The 14,180-nt window shown below is 37.0% G+C and overlaps 1 protein-coding gene across 1 annotated transcript in view; it reads left to right on the forward strand.

Annotated features, from left to right (window-relative positions):
- Positions 1-2,666, forward strand: part of ACADL (acyl-CoA dehydrogenase, long chain) — a 37,112-nt gene extending 34,446 nt beyond the window's left edge. The window contains exon 11 of the mRNA XM_014546118.1: positions 1,417-2,666. Coding sequence (XP_014401604.1) covers positions 1,417-1,510 — 94 coding nt within the window. The 3' untranslated portion in view covers positions 1,511-2,666. The remainder of the gene's footprint in view (positions 1-1,416) is intronic.
- The last annotated feature ends 11,514 nt before the right edge of the window (positions 2,667-14,180 follow it).

Consider the following 14,180-nt stretch of genomic DNA (forward strand, 5'->3'; position numbering starts at 1 on the left):
TTCTAGTTGATGATGAATTTAATTAGTAACCTATAAAAAGGTCTACTGATATCTTGTCATTACTAATTCCATTGGAACTTCTGTAATGTGAAAGAAAAAGAAAAAAAAACCCAACCCAGTCCAAAAATGTCTGAAAGCATTGAGGTTGCTGAAGTAGATTGAAATGCTAGGCAGGCCCTCTAAATGCAAGGGCTGGATTTTGCAGGCAACAGTGGAATGTGTTCAAAAGAAAAAAATATATATTTGAAAACACTAATGTCTCCAGATTTCAAGTTTCTTCAGAAAGTTGGTATGGAGACACTAAAATTCCTCTGTAATACAATAAATCAACTCAGTCAGTATTTACTGAGTGCTTACTGTTTGCAGGGCCCTATGATAAGCATGAAGAAGGATAAATCCAGAATTGGTCATGTTCCTAGAGAGCTGGCACATTTCAAATTTCAATTTTTTAAAAAAGATTTTATGCTAGAAAAAGAAATGCCATTGAATTTCTCTACTAGGAAAGTCCAAAGCTCAATAACTAGTCCTATATGCCTGAGGCAATGGAACTATTGTGATATAATATAAAAAAGATACCTGCAGGATACCTACCTTCTCATTGCAGTCTGCCAATTATCTATTTGCGCATTAAATAGTAAATGTATTAACTTCTCTGTACCTCAGTTCCTTTAGCTGGAAAACAATATAATATTTATTCTCCCTGACCCCACAGCTGAGAGAACAGGTAAAAACAATTATACAGTGTCATGGTTACGGTCATGCCTACCAAAAGTGAATTTTTTATAACTTTGTGTGTGTGTGTGTGTGTGTGTGTGTGTGTGTGTGTGCTCGCTAGTGGACTCAGACACTTGGTATTTTAACCTCAGACACCACTGGAGTGACTATTAACCATTTCCAAAAAATAAGTTACTTGTTAACTTTGTGGGAAGTAATATTTTCTACAGCATCAGTTTATACCCCTGATGGCAGCAGCAGTGGTAGAATGTTAGAGAATATGTATTTTCTCTTTTGTTTTCTATGAAACCAGTGGATTTCAACTTCTTTGGGAATAATGAAGGATAACAAGAAATTAAAACATTCTATCAATATCTATCTAAAATGCCCTTTTTTAGAATGCTATTCTATGTGGTGAATTTTACAAAATTAAAGTAAAACAAACTTATAGATGTTATTTTGAATTTGTAACCTCTTCAAGCAAACTAAAACAAAGCTATACAGGTGATTTCTATCTTAATAGAATTTGATAACTATACCAATCAAGGATGAATGCCATACTGGAAAAAAGTAATTATGAAAAACGTTTATTACTTGGATTTCATGAATTGAATACTTTAAAGTAATTAATAGTTATGTAGTAAGACAAAATGTATAATTTCTAATATCTTTACTCATTCAAACATCTTCTGATTTATCCAGAGCTTACGTGGATGCCCGAGTTCAGCCAATCTATGGAGGTACCAATGAAATAATGAAGGAGCTGATTGCAAGAGACATCGTCCGAGACAAATAGACATCTGCCCACATCCTGGAATCCTATTACAACTAATCTGGTTTTAAATCTGCTCAAGATAAAATGCAACCTGGACAGGGAGGAAACACTAAACATGTTTTCATATGCTCTTATAGAAAAAAAGTCAAATGCAAATATAAGATTAACACAAAGGGAGAAGAAATATTTGAATCCAAAGATTCCAAAATTCTTCAACATAAGGTTTAACTTTTATAATTTTTTACATAGCTAAAGGTGAAGATTTTTCTGATTCTAGAAGCCTTAGTATCTCACTTTCCCCTAAAATTCTAATAAAGCATAATTGCTTAAATCTTTAAAATTGAGGCAGAAGTAATTTTGTTATTATACTACAAAAACATTAATAGTACTTACAGCACATTTACTTTAAAAGGGAAAAAATGTAATTTAGAATTGTAAATAATTTCAACTATTTTTCGGTCCAAATTTCCCAGAACAGTAGAATCCTACCACCTACCCCAAGATCCTGTTGTTAAGTAATGGAACCCGTTCTTCAAACAAAAGCTCATGCAGAGTCCCTGTAAAATGCTGATAAATGAAGAGCTGCTCTAGTTGAATCAGGAAGCCTTCTTAGGACTCAGCTAAGCCTTTGCCTAACCCCGTTGGAGAATGCTATTTGTTCTCATCTGCTGACACCTGGGCTTGCAACAGAATTCCAGCCCAGCCCAGTTTTGTAGGAGAACACAGAAAAATCCATCATTCTTTCGATTTAAGCTATTGGTACATTTTATCAGTATCAGAACAGTGACTTTTATTTTGGAAGGGTATGCTTTTTAAGTTAATTTAATGAATACTTCATGTCTCTTATATGCCAGGCTGTTAAAAATAGGACGACAAATAAAACTGGCAAGACTCCTACTAATAAATGAAGAAACAAGTTATAATAAATAATGTAAGAAGTAAATAAATAAACAAGATAATTTCAAATCATAAGTGCAGTAAGAGAAATAAAGTAAACATTTAAAATAGGAAAGGGAGGAAACAACATTTGACTTGAGACATAAAAGTAATTCTTATCAAAAAATAAGCCATTAATTTAACTTGTAAACTGTTAGCATCATTTCAGTACTTGTTTTTCTTTGCATATACAGGTGAAGCCGTGAACAAAGTAGTTTGTAAATGGAAACAAATATATGTATTCTTGGTGTTGTTGTAATTTATTTATTTAAACATTATTTTTAATGCAATCATTACAGACTGGATAGAGCAGAGGGGAGAGAAAATACTTGGGTACCATTCCTGGAATTATACACCTTTGATTTGCGCTTGGGTGGAAGTTTGTATGATTGCCAGCTTGCATTAATGATATGCATTAAATACCAAAATGAGCTAAAATAATATTTTATTAGATATTACTGTATTTGCAGCCTTCACCTCCCTCATGCCACCAGGAAACAATATAGGATCAGATAGACCAAGCTCCTCACCTCAGCGCCTTTCCTTTTCTTTCTCAGTCTTAAACAAAACTATATTTTAGGAATACAACACCTTCAGGATGCAAAGTAAATTAGCATAGTAGAAAAACTCTGCCATGTAGTAGACAGACCTGAGTTTGAATGATAACCCTGTCATTTAGGAGCAACTGGGCCCTGGGCAATTTATTTAACTTAGGATTCTTTCAGGTGCAAATTACAAAAGAAACCCAATTCACACCATCCCAAGCGAAAACTTGAGTGTGCTAGCTGAAAAGGTTGGGAAGTAGCTCATATAACCTAAAGAACTGTAGAAACTAGGGTCTCAAGGGCCTGATTCTATGGCTTACACCTGCTAGTACTTACACTATATACACTTATTTTCACTTTTCTTTGCAAATTGGCCTATTGGACACTGCAGAGAAATTTCATTACAGGGCCTATAAAAATGACCTTGGGCTGCCCCAGGGCCACATCCTTGAGCACAATCTATATAATAAAAGCTTAGGCGACCAGGAACAACCAGAACGACCGGTCGCTATGGTGAGCACTGACCACCAGGGGGCAGATGCTCAATGCAGAAGCTGCCCCCTGGTGGTCAGTACACTCCCACAGGGGGAGCACTGCTCAGCCAGAAGTGAGCGCAGTGGTGGTGACAGGAGCCTCTCCCACCTTCGCTGCAGTGCTAAGGAGCAGCAAGCAGGTGGGCGGTAAGGAGCAAGGAGGGCAGGGAGTGGGCCTAAGTCAGCAGGTGGACATCTCCTGAGGGGTCCCAGACTGCGAGAGGGCACAGATCCGGCTGAGAGACAACTCCCCCCCCCCAGTGCACAAATTTCATGCACCGGGCCTGGTGTTTTTATAAGGTCTGGGAAAGGTGCACTATGATTGATAGTCCCATCAGGAACACAGAGACTGGGGAAGCAGTTCCTGAAACAGTGGTGTTATCAAAAGAAAGGGAACAGAAATGTCTACTGGGCAGACCTAAATCATACTCCACACAAAGCTATTGCAGCCCACTAGAGCTGGGAATGGGTTCTAGTGATTTATATATACCAGAAACTGAAAGGCTCTCTAAGGAAGGATATTTTCTTGGGACGATCTCTGGGATGTTTCCTATCTCCTCTAAACTGGTTGTTTATCTTGCCAACTAGTCTTGTTTTGCACCCCCAAAAGAAGCATGTGTTATATCATGAGCTTAAAGCTGAGAAAAAAATAGGGAGTTCTTAACCTTTCATTGGGTTTTCATTTCTTAAATAGCTAATCTTTGTGTTTTGCTTGTGTGGCTTTGATTGTTGTCCCCTAGGGAGGAAATTTATGGTCTGTATCTCACACAGTGCTAAGTGCTCAAGAAACAACAAATAACAATATTGCTCAAAAGAACAGACTGGGCTGACACAGCAAGAAAGCCACACTGTGTAAATAATTAATGAGAATCAAAAATCTCGAGTAATTTTGGGGTTTTGGCTGAGATTTTTAGAATCATAATTATTGTTTTAAAATTATTTTTACCCTTTATTTCTTTGGTGGTGTCATTGAAATGACATTGTGGGGGGGGGGAGCTGTTTTGATATGCTACTGTAAACTCTAACTGCAAATCTTTACTAATCTAGTAATTTTAGTAGTTTATTGTTTAAGGTATAAGATTTCTGAGAGACTGGATTTTTTCTTATGTCAGTGTTATTTTTGGCACACACAGCATTTATTTATTTTGAGTCATTGGAAAGATTTGACATTACAGTGGAAACCAACCATAGACCTATTGTGTCTACTGCTTTATAATACATGTTGAAGAGAAGTTCTCTATTTTTAAAACCTAATTTTCCATTTTTAAGAAAAACAAATTACAGAAAACTTCAAACACACTCAAAAATAGAAAGATAGTATAATGAGCCTTTAGCTTCAACATTTGCTAATGTATCTTTCCTGCTACTTTTTCTTAATTATTTTAAAGCAAGTAGCAGATTTAATCCTATTTATCTCACACACACATATATTTCAGAATTCATTTCTAACCGATGAAGTTTTTTTTTAACATAATTACAAGGCCATTACCATACTTTAAAAACTTAAATTTCACATATAGTCCTAAATTAACATTAAATTTTTCTTGGTTGTATGAAGAATGCCTTTTGGGGTTAGATTGTTTAAATCAGGATCCAAACAGTCCACAAATTACATATTTTTGTATTGTCTCCTAAGTGTCTTTTATTTTATAACAGAGATTTTCTCATTTTTCCTTTCTTTCTAAATTTTATTTTTTAATTAACATCCAGCAAATCCCCACCCTCTGTTTTTTATCTTTACATACAGAGTAAAAGTGCCTTTTTTTTAGTTTTCTGAATTTGAGCATGTATATAGATACATGCAACCACCAACACAATCAGGATGCACAACAGTTCCATCACTACAAAAATTCTCTCATGCCCTTTATGGTTACTCTCACTGTACCTCTTACCCCTGGCAACCGCTGATCTGTTCTCTGTTAATTATAACTTTGTCATTTTGAGACTGTCATATAAATGGAATCATGGAAAGAGTAACCTTTTACAAACGGCTTCTTTCTATTAGCAAAATGATTTAAGATCCATTCATGTTGCATGAATTAATAGCGCCTTCCTTTTTTAGTGATAAATAGTATTCCACTGTACAGATGTCCTACAGTTTATCTATTCATTTGCCTGGTTAAGGACATCTTGGTTGCCCAGACTAAATACGTGGGAAAGGAATTGTTGTGCCAGAAAGGAAAGCATATGTTTAACTTTTTAAGAAATTACCAAGCTGTTTTTCAGAATGCCAGCACCATTTTGCCTTCCTACCAGCAATGTAAGAGTTTCAATTGCTCTGCATCTTCTTCAGCACTTGTATTTTTTATTTTATTTTGTTCTAATAAGTTTGTGGTTTTAATTTGCATTTCCCTAATGTCTAATGATAATGAAAAACTTTTCATATTTAACTTCTAAGTCCCTTCTTTGGCAAATTGTATGTTCATTATTTCCTTTGGGTTGCTTGTTTTTTTGTTGTTGTTGTTTGTTTTTTGTTTTTGTTTTTTTTTAATAATGAGCTTTGAGGATTCTTCATATATCCCTACACTGTCAAGCACAAGGCAAAGTCAGGCTGACAAATTCAGCCAGTAAAGTAGCAATAAGCCTTTTTGAGACTCAGTCTATTGCTTACACAGAAAGTGAAAAAACCAGTAACCATAGGTGTCAGTTTTCTGTGGCCCTTGCACAGGGCGACAGTGAAACAAAAGCAAGAATGATGGGACATTTTGTTGCTGAGTGGTCCAATGTATGATGCTACTAAGTTTTATAACTACAGGTGTGCCTTAAGGGTGGTGAGTGAGGCAGAAAGCCTCAGACCCCATTAGAACTCTTTTAAAAAATATATATATATTTTTTATTGATTTCAGTGAGGAAGGGAAAAGGAGAGAGAGATAGAAACATCAGTGATGAGAATCATCGATTGGCTGCCTTCTGCAGGCCCAACACTGGGGATCCAGCCACGGAACCCGGGCATGTGCCCCGACCATGCCCAAATGGGAATCAAACCGTGGCCTCCCTCCTGGTTCATAGGCCGATGATCAACCACTGAACCACACCGGCCGGGCCCCCCATTAAACTCTTAATTAGAAAATGTCTCATGACTGCCTCCTTGGTAGATAGGGAAACAAGTGAGACATGATCTGTAGCAGCTCCTCACAAGTCCCGCCTTCCAGAGGCGGTCACAAGGCTGTATCTAGTCCTTTCATTCTCTTGACAGTGTGTTTTATAGAGCAAAAGTTTTTAATTTTGAATTCAAATTTATTTGGTATCATATCTAAGAATTCTTTGACCAAACTCAAGTTTTCTTTCAAGAACTTTTATTGTACATTTTTCATTTAGATCTATGTTCCATTTAGTAATTTTATAAGGCTTGAGATGTAAGCTGAGGTTCATTTTTTTGCATCTAGTTGTCTAATTCTTCCAATATCATTTGTTGGAAAGAGTATCCTTTTTAAAATTTAATTGCCTTTGCATTTTTGTAAAAATCAATTGACTATATTTCTCAAATTATATTTGAACCAATCTTACATTCTTACATTCCCATATTTGTACGAGTCTATTTCTGCACTCTCTTCCATTTCATTGATCTATGTATCTCCCTCCCTCCTTTGCCAAAACTACACTGCCGTGGTTATAGTATCTTTACAGAAAGCCTTAAAATCAGATAATAGGATTCCTCCAACTTTATTCTTCTTTTTCAAAATTGTTTTTGGCCATTCTAATTTTTCTTTCTATACAAATTTTTGAATCAACTTGCCAAAATGATTGACAAAGTCTCTTCAGGTTTGTTATTATATTTTTTTCTTTTTTATTACAGAAAATGTCAAACATATACAAAAATAGAGACTAGTATAATGAGCCACCATGGATACATCACCCAGCTTTGACAATGATCAATTCATGACTAATATTTAGTAATCTATAACCCCAAGTACCTCCTACAGTCATGGATTATTTTAAGGCAAATACCAGATACTGTATCATGTAATCCTGTGTTATTTATTATAGAGTCTTTGTTCTTCAGCACAACAAAATTTCCCATGCCCATCATTTATAATTTTTGCCCTATAGCTGAAATCAGCCATTTTCCAAAGATCCCTAGTTTATTTTAGTTGGGATTTTTCTAGTTTCAAGCTACTACCAAATTTATTTGTTCATTTTAAATTTTATTTTACATTCTGTTTCATAAAATCCCCCCTGAAATTACTTTGATTATTAAAAATCATACTTTTCCTTAAACCTAAATTCACCAGAAGTTTTTCTTAACATATCCTAAGAGAAGTTATGTTTCAGTTTACAAGAGTATTATATTAGAGCCCTAGACGGTTTGGCTCAGTGATAGAGTGTCGGCCTGCAGACTGAAAAGTCCCAGGTTCGATTCTGGTCAAAGGCACATGCCTGGGTTGTGGGCTCGATCCCCAGTAGGGGGTGTGCAGGAGGCAGCCAATCAATGATTCTCTCTCATCATTGATGTTTCTATTTCTCTCTCTCTCTCCCTCCCTATCCCTTCCTCTCTGAAATTAAAAAAAAAAAAGCCGTAAAAATGCACAGAAGCTCTGCCCAAGTAATACAACATTGATGGGCTTATTCTGAAATAAATCATTTACACACACACACACACACAGAGTATTATATTAGAGTTTTTTCTGTTGCAAGAAACGGAAAACTCAAATCAAATCTGGCTAAAAAGATGAAGAAAGAGCTCACAAAACTGGAAAGCTCAGAGTTAGGGCAAACTCAAAGCTGGATGACTGAACAGTTTCACTTTGTCAATAGGATTCACTTTACCAGTTGCTTTCCCTGTCTGTTCTACCATTGGAATGTATTAGTTGGCTTAAGCCAATTAGGACCCATTTAGAGACATGCAGGTAGGAACTCATAGCACATGAGCTGTGTGGAGGGCTGCTACTAGCATGAAAATCTAAAAACTATTAGGAAAGGGAAATTATGGAATAGGAACCAAATAGGTAACTAAAAATACCTGCTACAAAAACTACCAACTAGATCCTGGTTGCTGGGATAAGTGTATAGAGATTTTCACATCTCAAATGAGATGTAGTCTCGTCTGTTGATGCCACTTAAAAAAATTTTTACATGACTTTTGTAGTAGAGAGTTTTAATATTCATCTGTGCACAGGAGAAGTTTATTTGTTTTTTATTCCCTTACAATTGGGCAGGACTGTGTGACCAGCCCTTCCCAAAGGATTATAGATGTAAGTGACGTGTCTTATCTTGTAGCTGCAATTGTAAAAGTGCTGTGGAAGCAACTTAAGATCAAAGTATGAAATAAAAATTCAAGAAGAGAAGTGCTCTGAAAAGTTGCCTGGACCTGCAACAAACTCTGTGTGTGGTAAAAATAAACATTTTTTGTGTTAAGTCCCGGTGACTTTGGGGTTATGTGTTACTGCATTTTAACCTGGCCCATCATGACCAATACAACTGTCATATGTTCTTACACATGATATGTTATTGAGGAAATAGAACTGGTGTTACAATATCTATGTAACACCTTCAGTTGACCTCAAGAAATTGCCATGATGTTCACATTTCATATGAAATGAATCAGAATGTTGGGATACTTTTTAACTGTGGTTATTTTTGACCAGTATTTCTGGATATGCCTGTTCAGTGTAACAATTTATGGGATTAGTGTTTCAAAAACAACACTTTTATTATTTTACTAATGCAAGAATCTTCAATGTTTCCACTAATACCTACAGAATAAACTTTACATTCCTTACTTAAACCTGCATCATATCCTTCCATATTTTGGTCCTAAACTACCTTTGCCTACCTTTGAAGACTTGTAATTAGAATTATTCTTTCTAATTACATCAATATCTTCCTCATTCTTAACAATCCTGGGCAAAGCCACAGAGCCTGAAAAAAGGGAATGTACTTTTAACAAATCTCTTTTAGCTGTTTCTTTGTTTAATCTCCCTGCCTCCCAAACCAGCTTGTTACATTCAGCTGTTTTAAACGTTTTGTTTTCGAAAAGGGTGGAGACCATTGCCTAACCATCATCTATTCTCCCTTTCTTCCTAGATAATAATCCCTGTATTAATGGAGGTTGACAATGTAATAGCTGTATTTCTTGGTCTCCCTTGCACCTAGATATGTCCACACAATGGAGTTACAGAATTGTTGAGAGGAACTTCAGGGGAGCCAGTTAAAGGCCCTGTTTGCCTTCTATCCCTTTTCTGCATCCTACCTGGGAAAGTGGATATGATGGCTGGAGCACCAGTAGCCATGTGGGACTATGAAGTACTTTGAGAATGGAGGCAGAAGAGAATAACAGAAAGGAACCTGGGTCCTGGTGACCTCATAGAGCTGTTATATCAGCTCTGGACTATCTTTCTCTAAAGTTTCTTTTTTAAACCATGTTTTATTAAATCTTAAGATGCACCATTATTTATATATTAAGAAAAAGCCCATTGGCAATAAAATGGACTCAATGCTTTGTTATTGCATCAATACAGAGGTCATTCTTATTTCAGAAAAGTTAAGTTGTGAAAAATAATATGTCTTAGAATAGATAAAATAACTTATAAGGGCGATAATTAATCCTTATGTGTGGTTTTTTATGCCATCGTTATTTGGGGCTTTTAGATACAATTCACATAGGCTACCTGCATCTTGACTGATACAGACAATTTTTTAATTTTTCTGCCTATCTTTTGGACCTAAAACTCATTGATAGTTCTGATTCAACCTTCATCAGAGAGCCCTTGTTTTAAAAATTAACTTTATTGAAGTATAATCCTCATACAATAACACGTACCTGTTTTAAGTGTACATTTTTATGAGTTTTGACAAATGCACACACCCATTTAACTTCCATCATGATCAAGATATAGAGTATTTTCATCATCCCTTATACCCTTCCCACTCAATTCTCCCCATCCCAGGCCTAAACAACTGCTCATCTGCTGTTATTATAGGTTATATTTGTCTTTTGTAGAGCTTTATATAATTGAAAATTGTACAATATTTACTCCTTTTGTGTCTGGCTTCTTTCAGTATACTGCTTGGGACTCATTTATGTTGTCCTGTATATCAATAATGTGTTTCTTTTTATTCCTGAGTAGTATTCCATTATATGGAAGTATCATAATTTGTTTATCTTTCAACCATACCGGGTGATGGATCTTAGGCTAGTCTTCAGTTTGGGGCTATAGTGAATTAAGGTGGTATAGATATTTGCATACACAGGGAGTCATTTTTGATTCCACTATAGCCATGGGTCAGGTCTGTCCAGTTTTGTATCCTGAGAATGGAGGCAGAAGAGAATAATAGAAAGGAGCCTGGGTACCTGGTGACCTCATAGAGCCGTTATCCTGTAACTCTTGCTACTTACCCCTGCCCTTTGTCTTGTGATACTGAACAGTTAGAGCTAAATCTATCTTGAATAGTACTTGTCACCTGTACCCCCTACTGCTTCTCCTATTCTACTTTCTAAACATGATCATAAAAAGGAGGAATTAAATATGCTAGAATATGACAGTGTAGGATAGTCACCCTAGGCATGGAAATATAAAGGAAAAAATAGTACAAGCTTCCAAACTAGCTTCCTATTCTATAGGGCAGTGATGGCGAACCTTTTGAGCTCGGTGTGTCAGCATTTTGAAAAACCCTAACTTAACTCTGGTGCCATGTCACATATAGAAATTTTTTTGATATTTGCAACCATAGTAAAACAAAGACATATTTTTGACATTTATTTTATATATTTAAATGCCATTTAACAAAGAAAAATCAACCAAAAAAATGAGTTCGCGTGTCACCTCTGACACGTGTGTCATAGGTTCGCCATCACTGCTATAGGGGGTAGTGAGGAAAGAATTCTGGCTTTGGAGCTAGGTAGGTCTGTCTTTAAGTTCAAGATTGGCCATTTATTAGTGTGAGAATTTAGAATACAATATTTAACCTCATTGAGTTCCGTTTTTATTTTTTAATCTGGGCATGTTTAAAAAAATGAATATAACATCCACTTTGCAAAATGAGAGAATTAAATACATACATTCATCCAAAAAATATGTGTGGACTTACATGTCCCAGGCGCTGTCCTAGGCTGTGGGGATGCAGCAGTGAGCAAAAGAGCCAAAGTGCCTGGCTTCACAGAGCTTACATCCTAGCCTAGGGAGACAAGAAAGCAAAAAACAAAAGAATAGAAATCTGTGTTATGTGAGATGGTGATAAGTGCCAGGACCAAAACAGAGCGGGCGAGGAGGGTAGAAAACGCTGTGCTTATAACTCTCCCTGGTTGTGAGTTGTTTGAGACTAGGGTATGATCTTCCCCCTGTATCGCGAGCATTTATCACAATGTCAGCTGTATATTAAGTGCCACACACATGCTTCCTGAATGAAAAGACTGAATAAAAACAGTGTTGAGGAAAGAAGTTTATCTCATGAAATCACTGTAATGTAGCTTACCTGGACACTTTTATGGCTTTCAGACAGGGACTCATTATGTCAGCAAGAATGGTGCCCTTCCCTTCTCCTTGTTCCTCCTGCTTCCTTTAAGTCTCCTAGCCACTGTTATTTATTTATTTTCTTGGAAATCAGAATGCTTTTAATGTACTTTCTGAATAATGACATATCCTTGATTTGAAAAATTAACTATGCATTTTCCAGGCTTTTCCTGAATAATAAGTATAGAAAACAATTTGAAAAATGGTTCAGTACATTAATTTTTATATTAAGGAGTTTCGGTATTCTGTGGTTTCTGAAAAACTGGCGTTCATTTCTTACCTCCTCCCCCCATTCCTATTACTTTTAAAGTATCGTAAGCCAATTATAAAAGGATTGATAAAGTTTTATTTGTATGATGGCTTGATAGACTAAATTTTTTATTTAAGATCTGCAAATGTGGCAGACTGCAGGACTGACTATACGATAAAAGAATTAACTCAGAGAATTATAAATAGCTCACTTTCTGGAAAGGGTTGTTTCATCAACAAACTAGATAATATATGGGAAACTGCTTTCTAAATTATTACTCATGTAATTACAAAGCTTAATGTTTACATCACCCCCTATGAATTTCATGAGAGCAGGGACTTTGCTTATTGTTATATATCCTGTACCAATCATATGCATTTGGTAAATATTTGAATATTTGTTTTGGTAATTCATAGGAGAAAACTGTATACTCAACTGATTTGCTGGCACTACACTTCCTTCAGGTTAAAATCTGCATTTCTGTTATTCAAAATTTATGCAATTTATTTGACATTATGCTTTTCCAGCCCAATAATGATATTCACAACCTCTACTCTAACTCAAGAATACTATGTCCTAAACTATTGATGCCTTCCTTCCTTCTCTACCTAAAGTCTTTAAAAAAACCCAGCTCAAATAAAATCTTCCTTTGAAGTATCTCAACTAATTTTAAAAAAACCAACAACAAACAACCACACACATTTTAATGCCTGACTCATTTTTGCATTTCTGTTCCTAGGGTCTATGATAGTCCTTTGAATATGATAAATACCCAATAATATCAGTTGACTTAATTTTCACAGTACATCATTAGCTTATAGTTTCTATTCCAGTGAAAGTAAATCAATTTCCCATAACTCTTTCTTTATCCCATATGAAGGTACAATTACTGTTTTGAGTTCTCTCCTATAAATGCAGCTTGTCCTAAATATTATTTCAGTAAAGTCACAATTAGCCAGGAAGACCAGTAACAAACCGGTTATTTTCCAATTCCAGTAATCTGTGTCATGTATTGTGCTTTTGTGTAACTCCAATTACTTCGATTTTCCCTCCCTTCCCTCGCCATCTCTCCCCGCCCCCTCTCCCCCTCATGATCTTATCCAATTATTAAGGTTGAGAAATGATGACAAGTGTCTTCCTGGATCTAAAATTCTAGTGCGCTTCATCCCCTAAAAAACCATCCCATGTGTAAATTAGGTGCTTAGAGAAGCCTGTAATCCAGCATCTAAAGAGCTATATTTAGTGCGGAGTTTTTGTTTTTGTTTCTGGTTTTTTTGTGTTTTTTTTTTTAGATGAGTGCGTGGCTGGGGAAATGCGGGGTGTAGTTTAGTGGAGAGTGGAGCGCTGGGCTAGGTGCAGGAGTGAGATTTGTTTTTATACGTCCCCAGCCAACTATCTTCAAATAAAACCCCACTGATTTATCTGAGTGCGCCACTGCAGAACGGAGGTAACTCCAACGCCATTCGAACCGGCTCTGCGAAGATTTCAAAAGGCTGGACTCGGTGGCTCCTGATTGTTACCATAACATGACCCAGCCGGATCCCAGGCAGATTAGTCACCCAACGCCAGGGCCCCTTAGGGGTCCCACAGAATTACGGCTTCGGGTTTGAACGCACAGCCCAAGTAAAAGCAAATGCACAGAGACGTGCAAACTTGGCACCTACGACAAAGCTTTGTTAGAACTTGCCACTTAAGGTGCAGGGAGGGATGGCCAGGACGCCGGGCGCCGGCGCGGGCGGCAGGGCGGACGGCAGCCTCCCTTTGCCCTGCGCTTTGTTTTCGTGGTCACGGAGGCACAGCAACAGCAAAGCAGCGGCGGGAGGTGACGGGGCCGCGCCTGTGCCGGGCAGGTATGTTTTTCCCGGCTGGCACGGAAAAGGGCCGAGGAGGAAGCCGGGGAGATGCAAAACGCACCCAAGGGAGCCGCCGCGCTCTCGCAGCGGGGTTCGGGCGTCGGGCTCTGACCGCTTCCAGAAC

This window comes from Myotis brandtii, unplaced genomic scaffold, assembly GCF_000412655.1.
Source record: "Myotis brandtii unplaced genomic scaffold, ASM41265v1 scaffold43, whole genome shotgun sequence".
In the NCBI taxonomy this organism is placed as follows: Eukaryota; Metazoa; Chordata; class Mammalia; order Chiroptera; family Vespertilionidae; genus Myotis; species Myotis brandtii.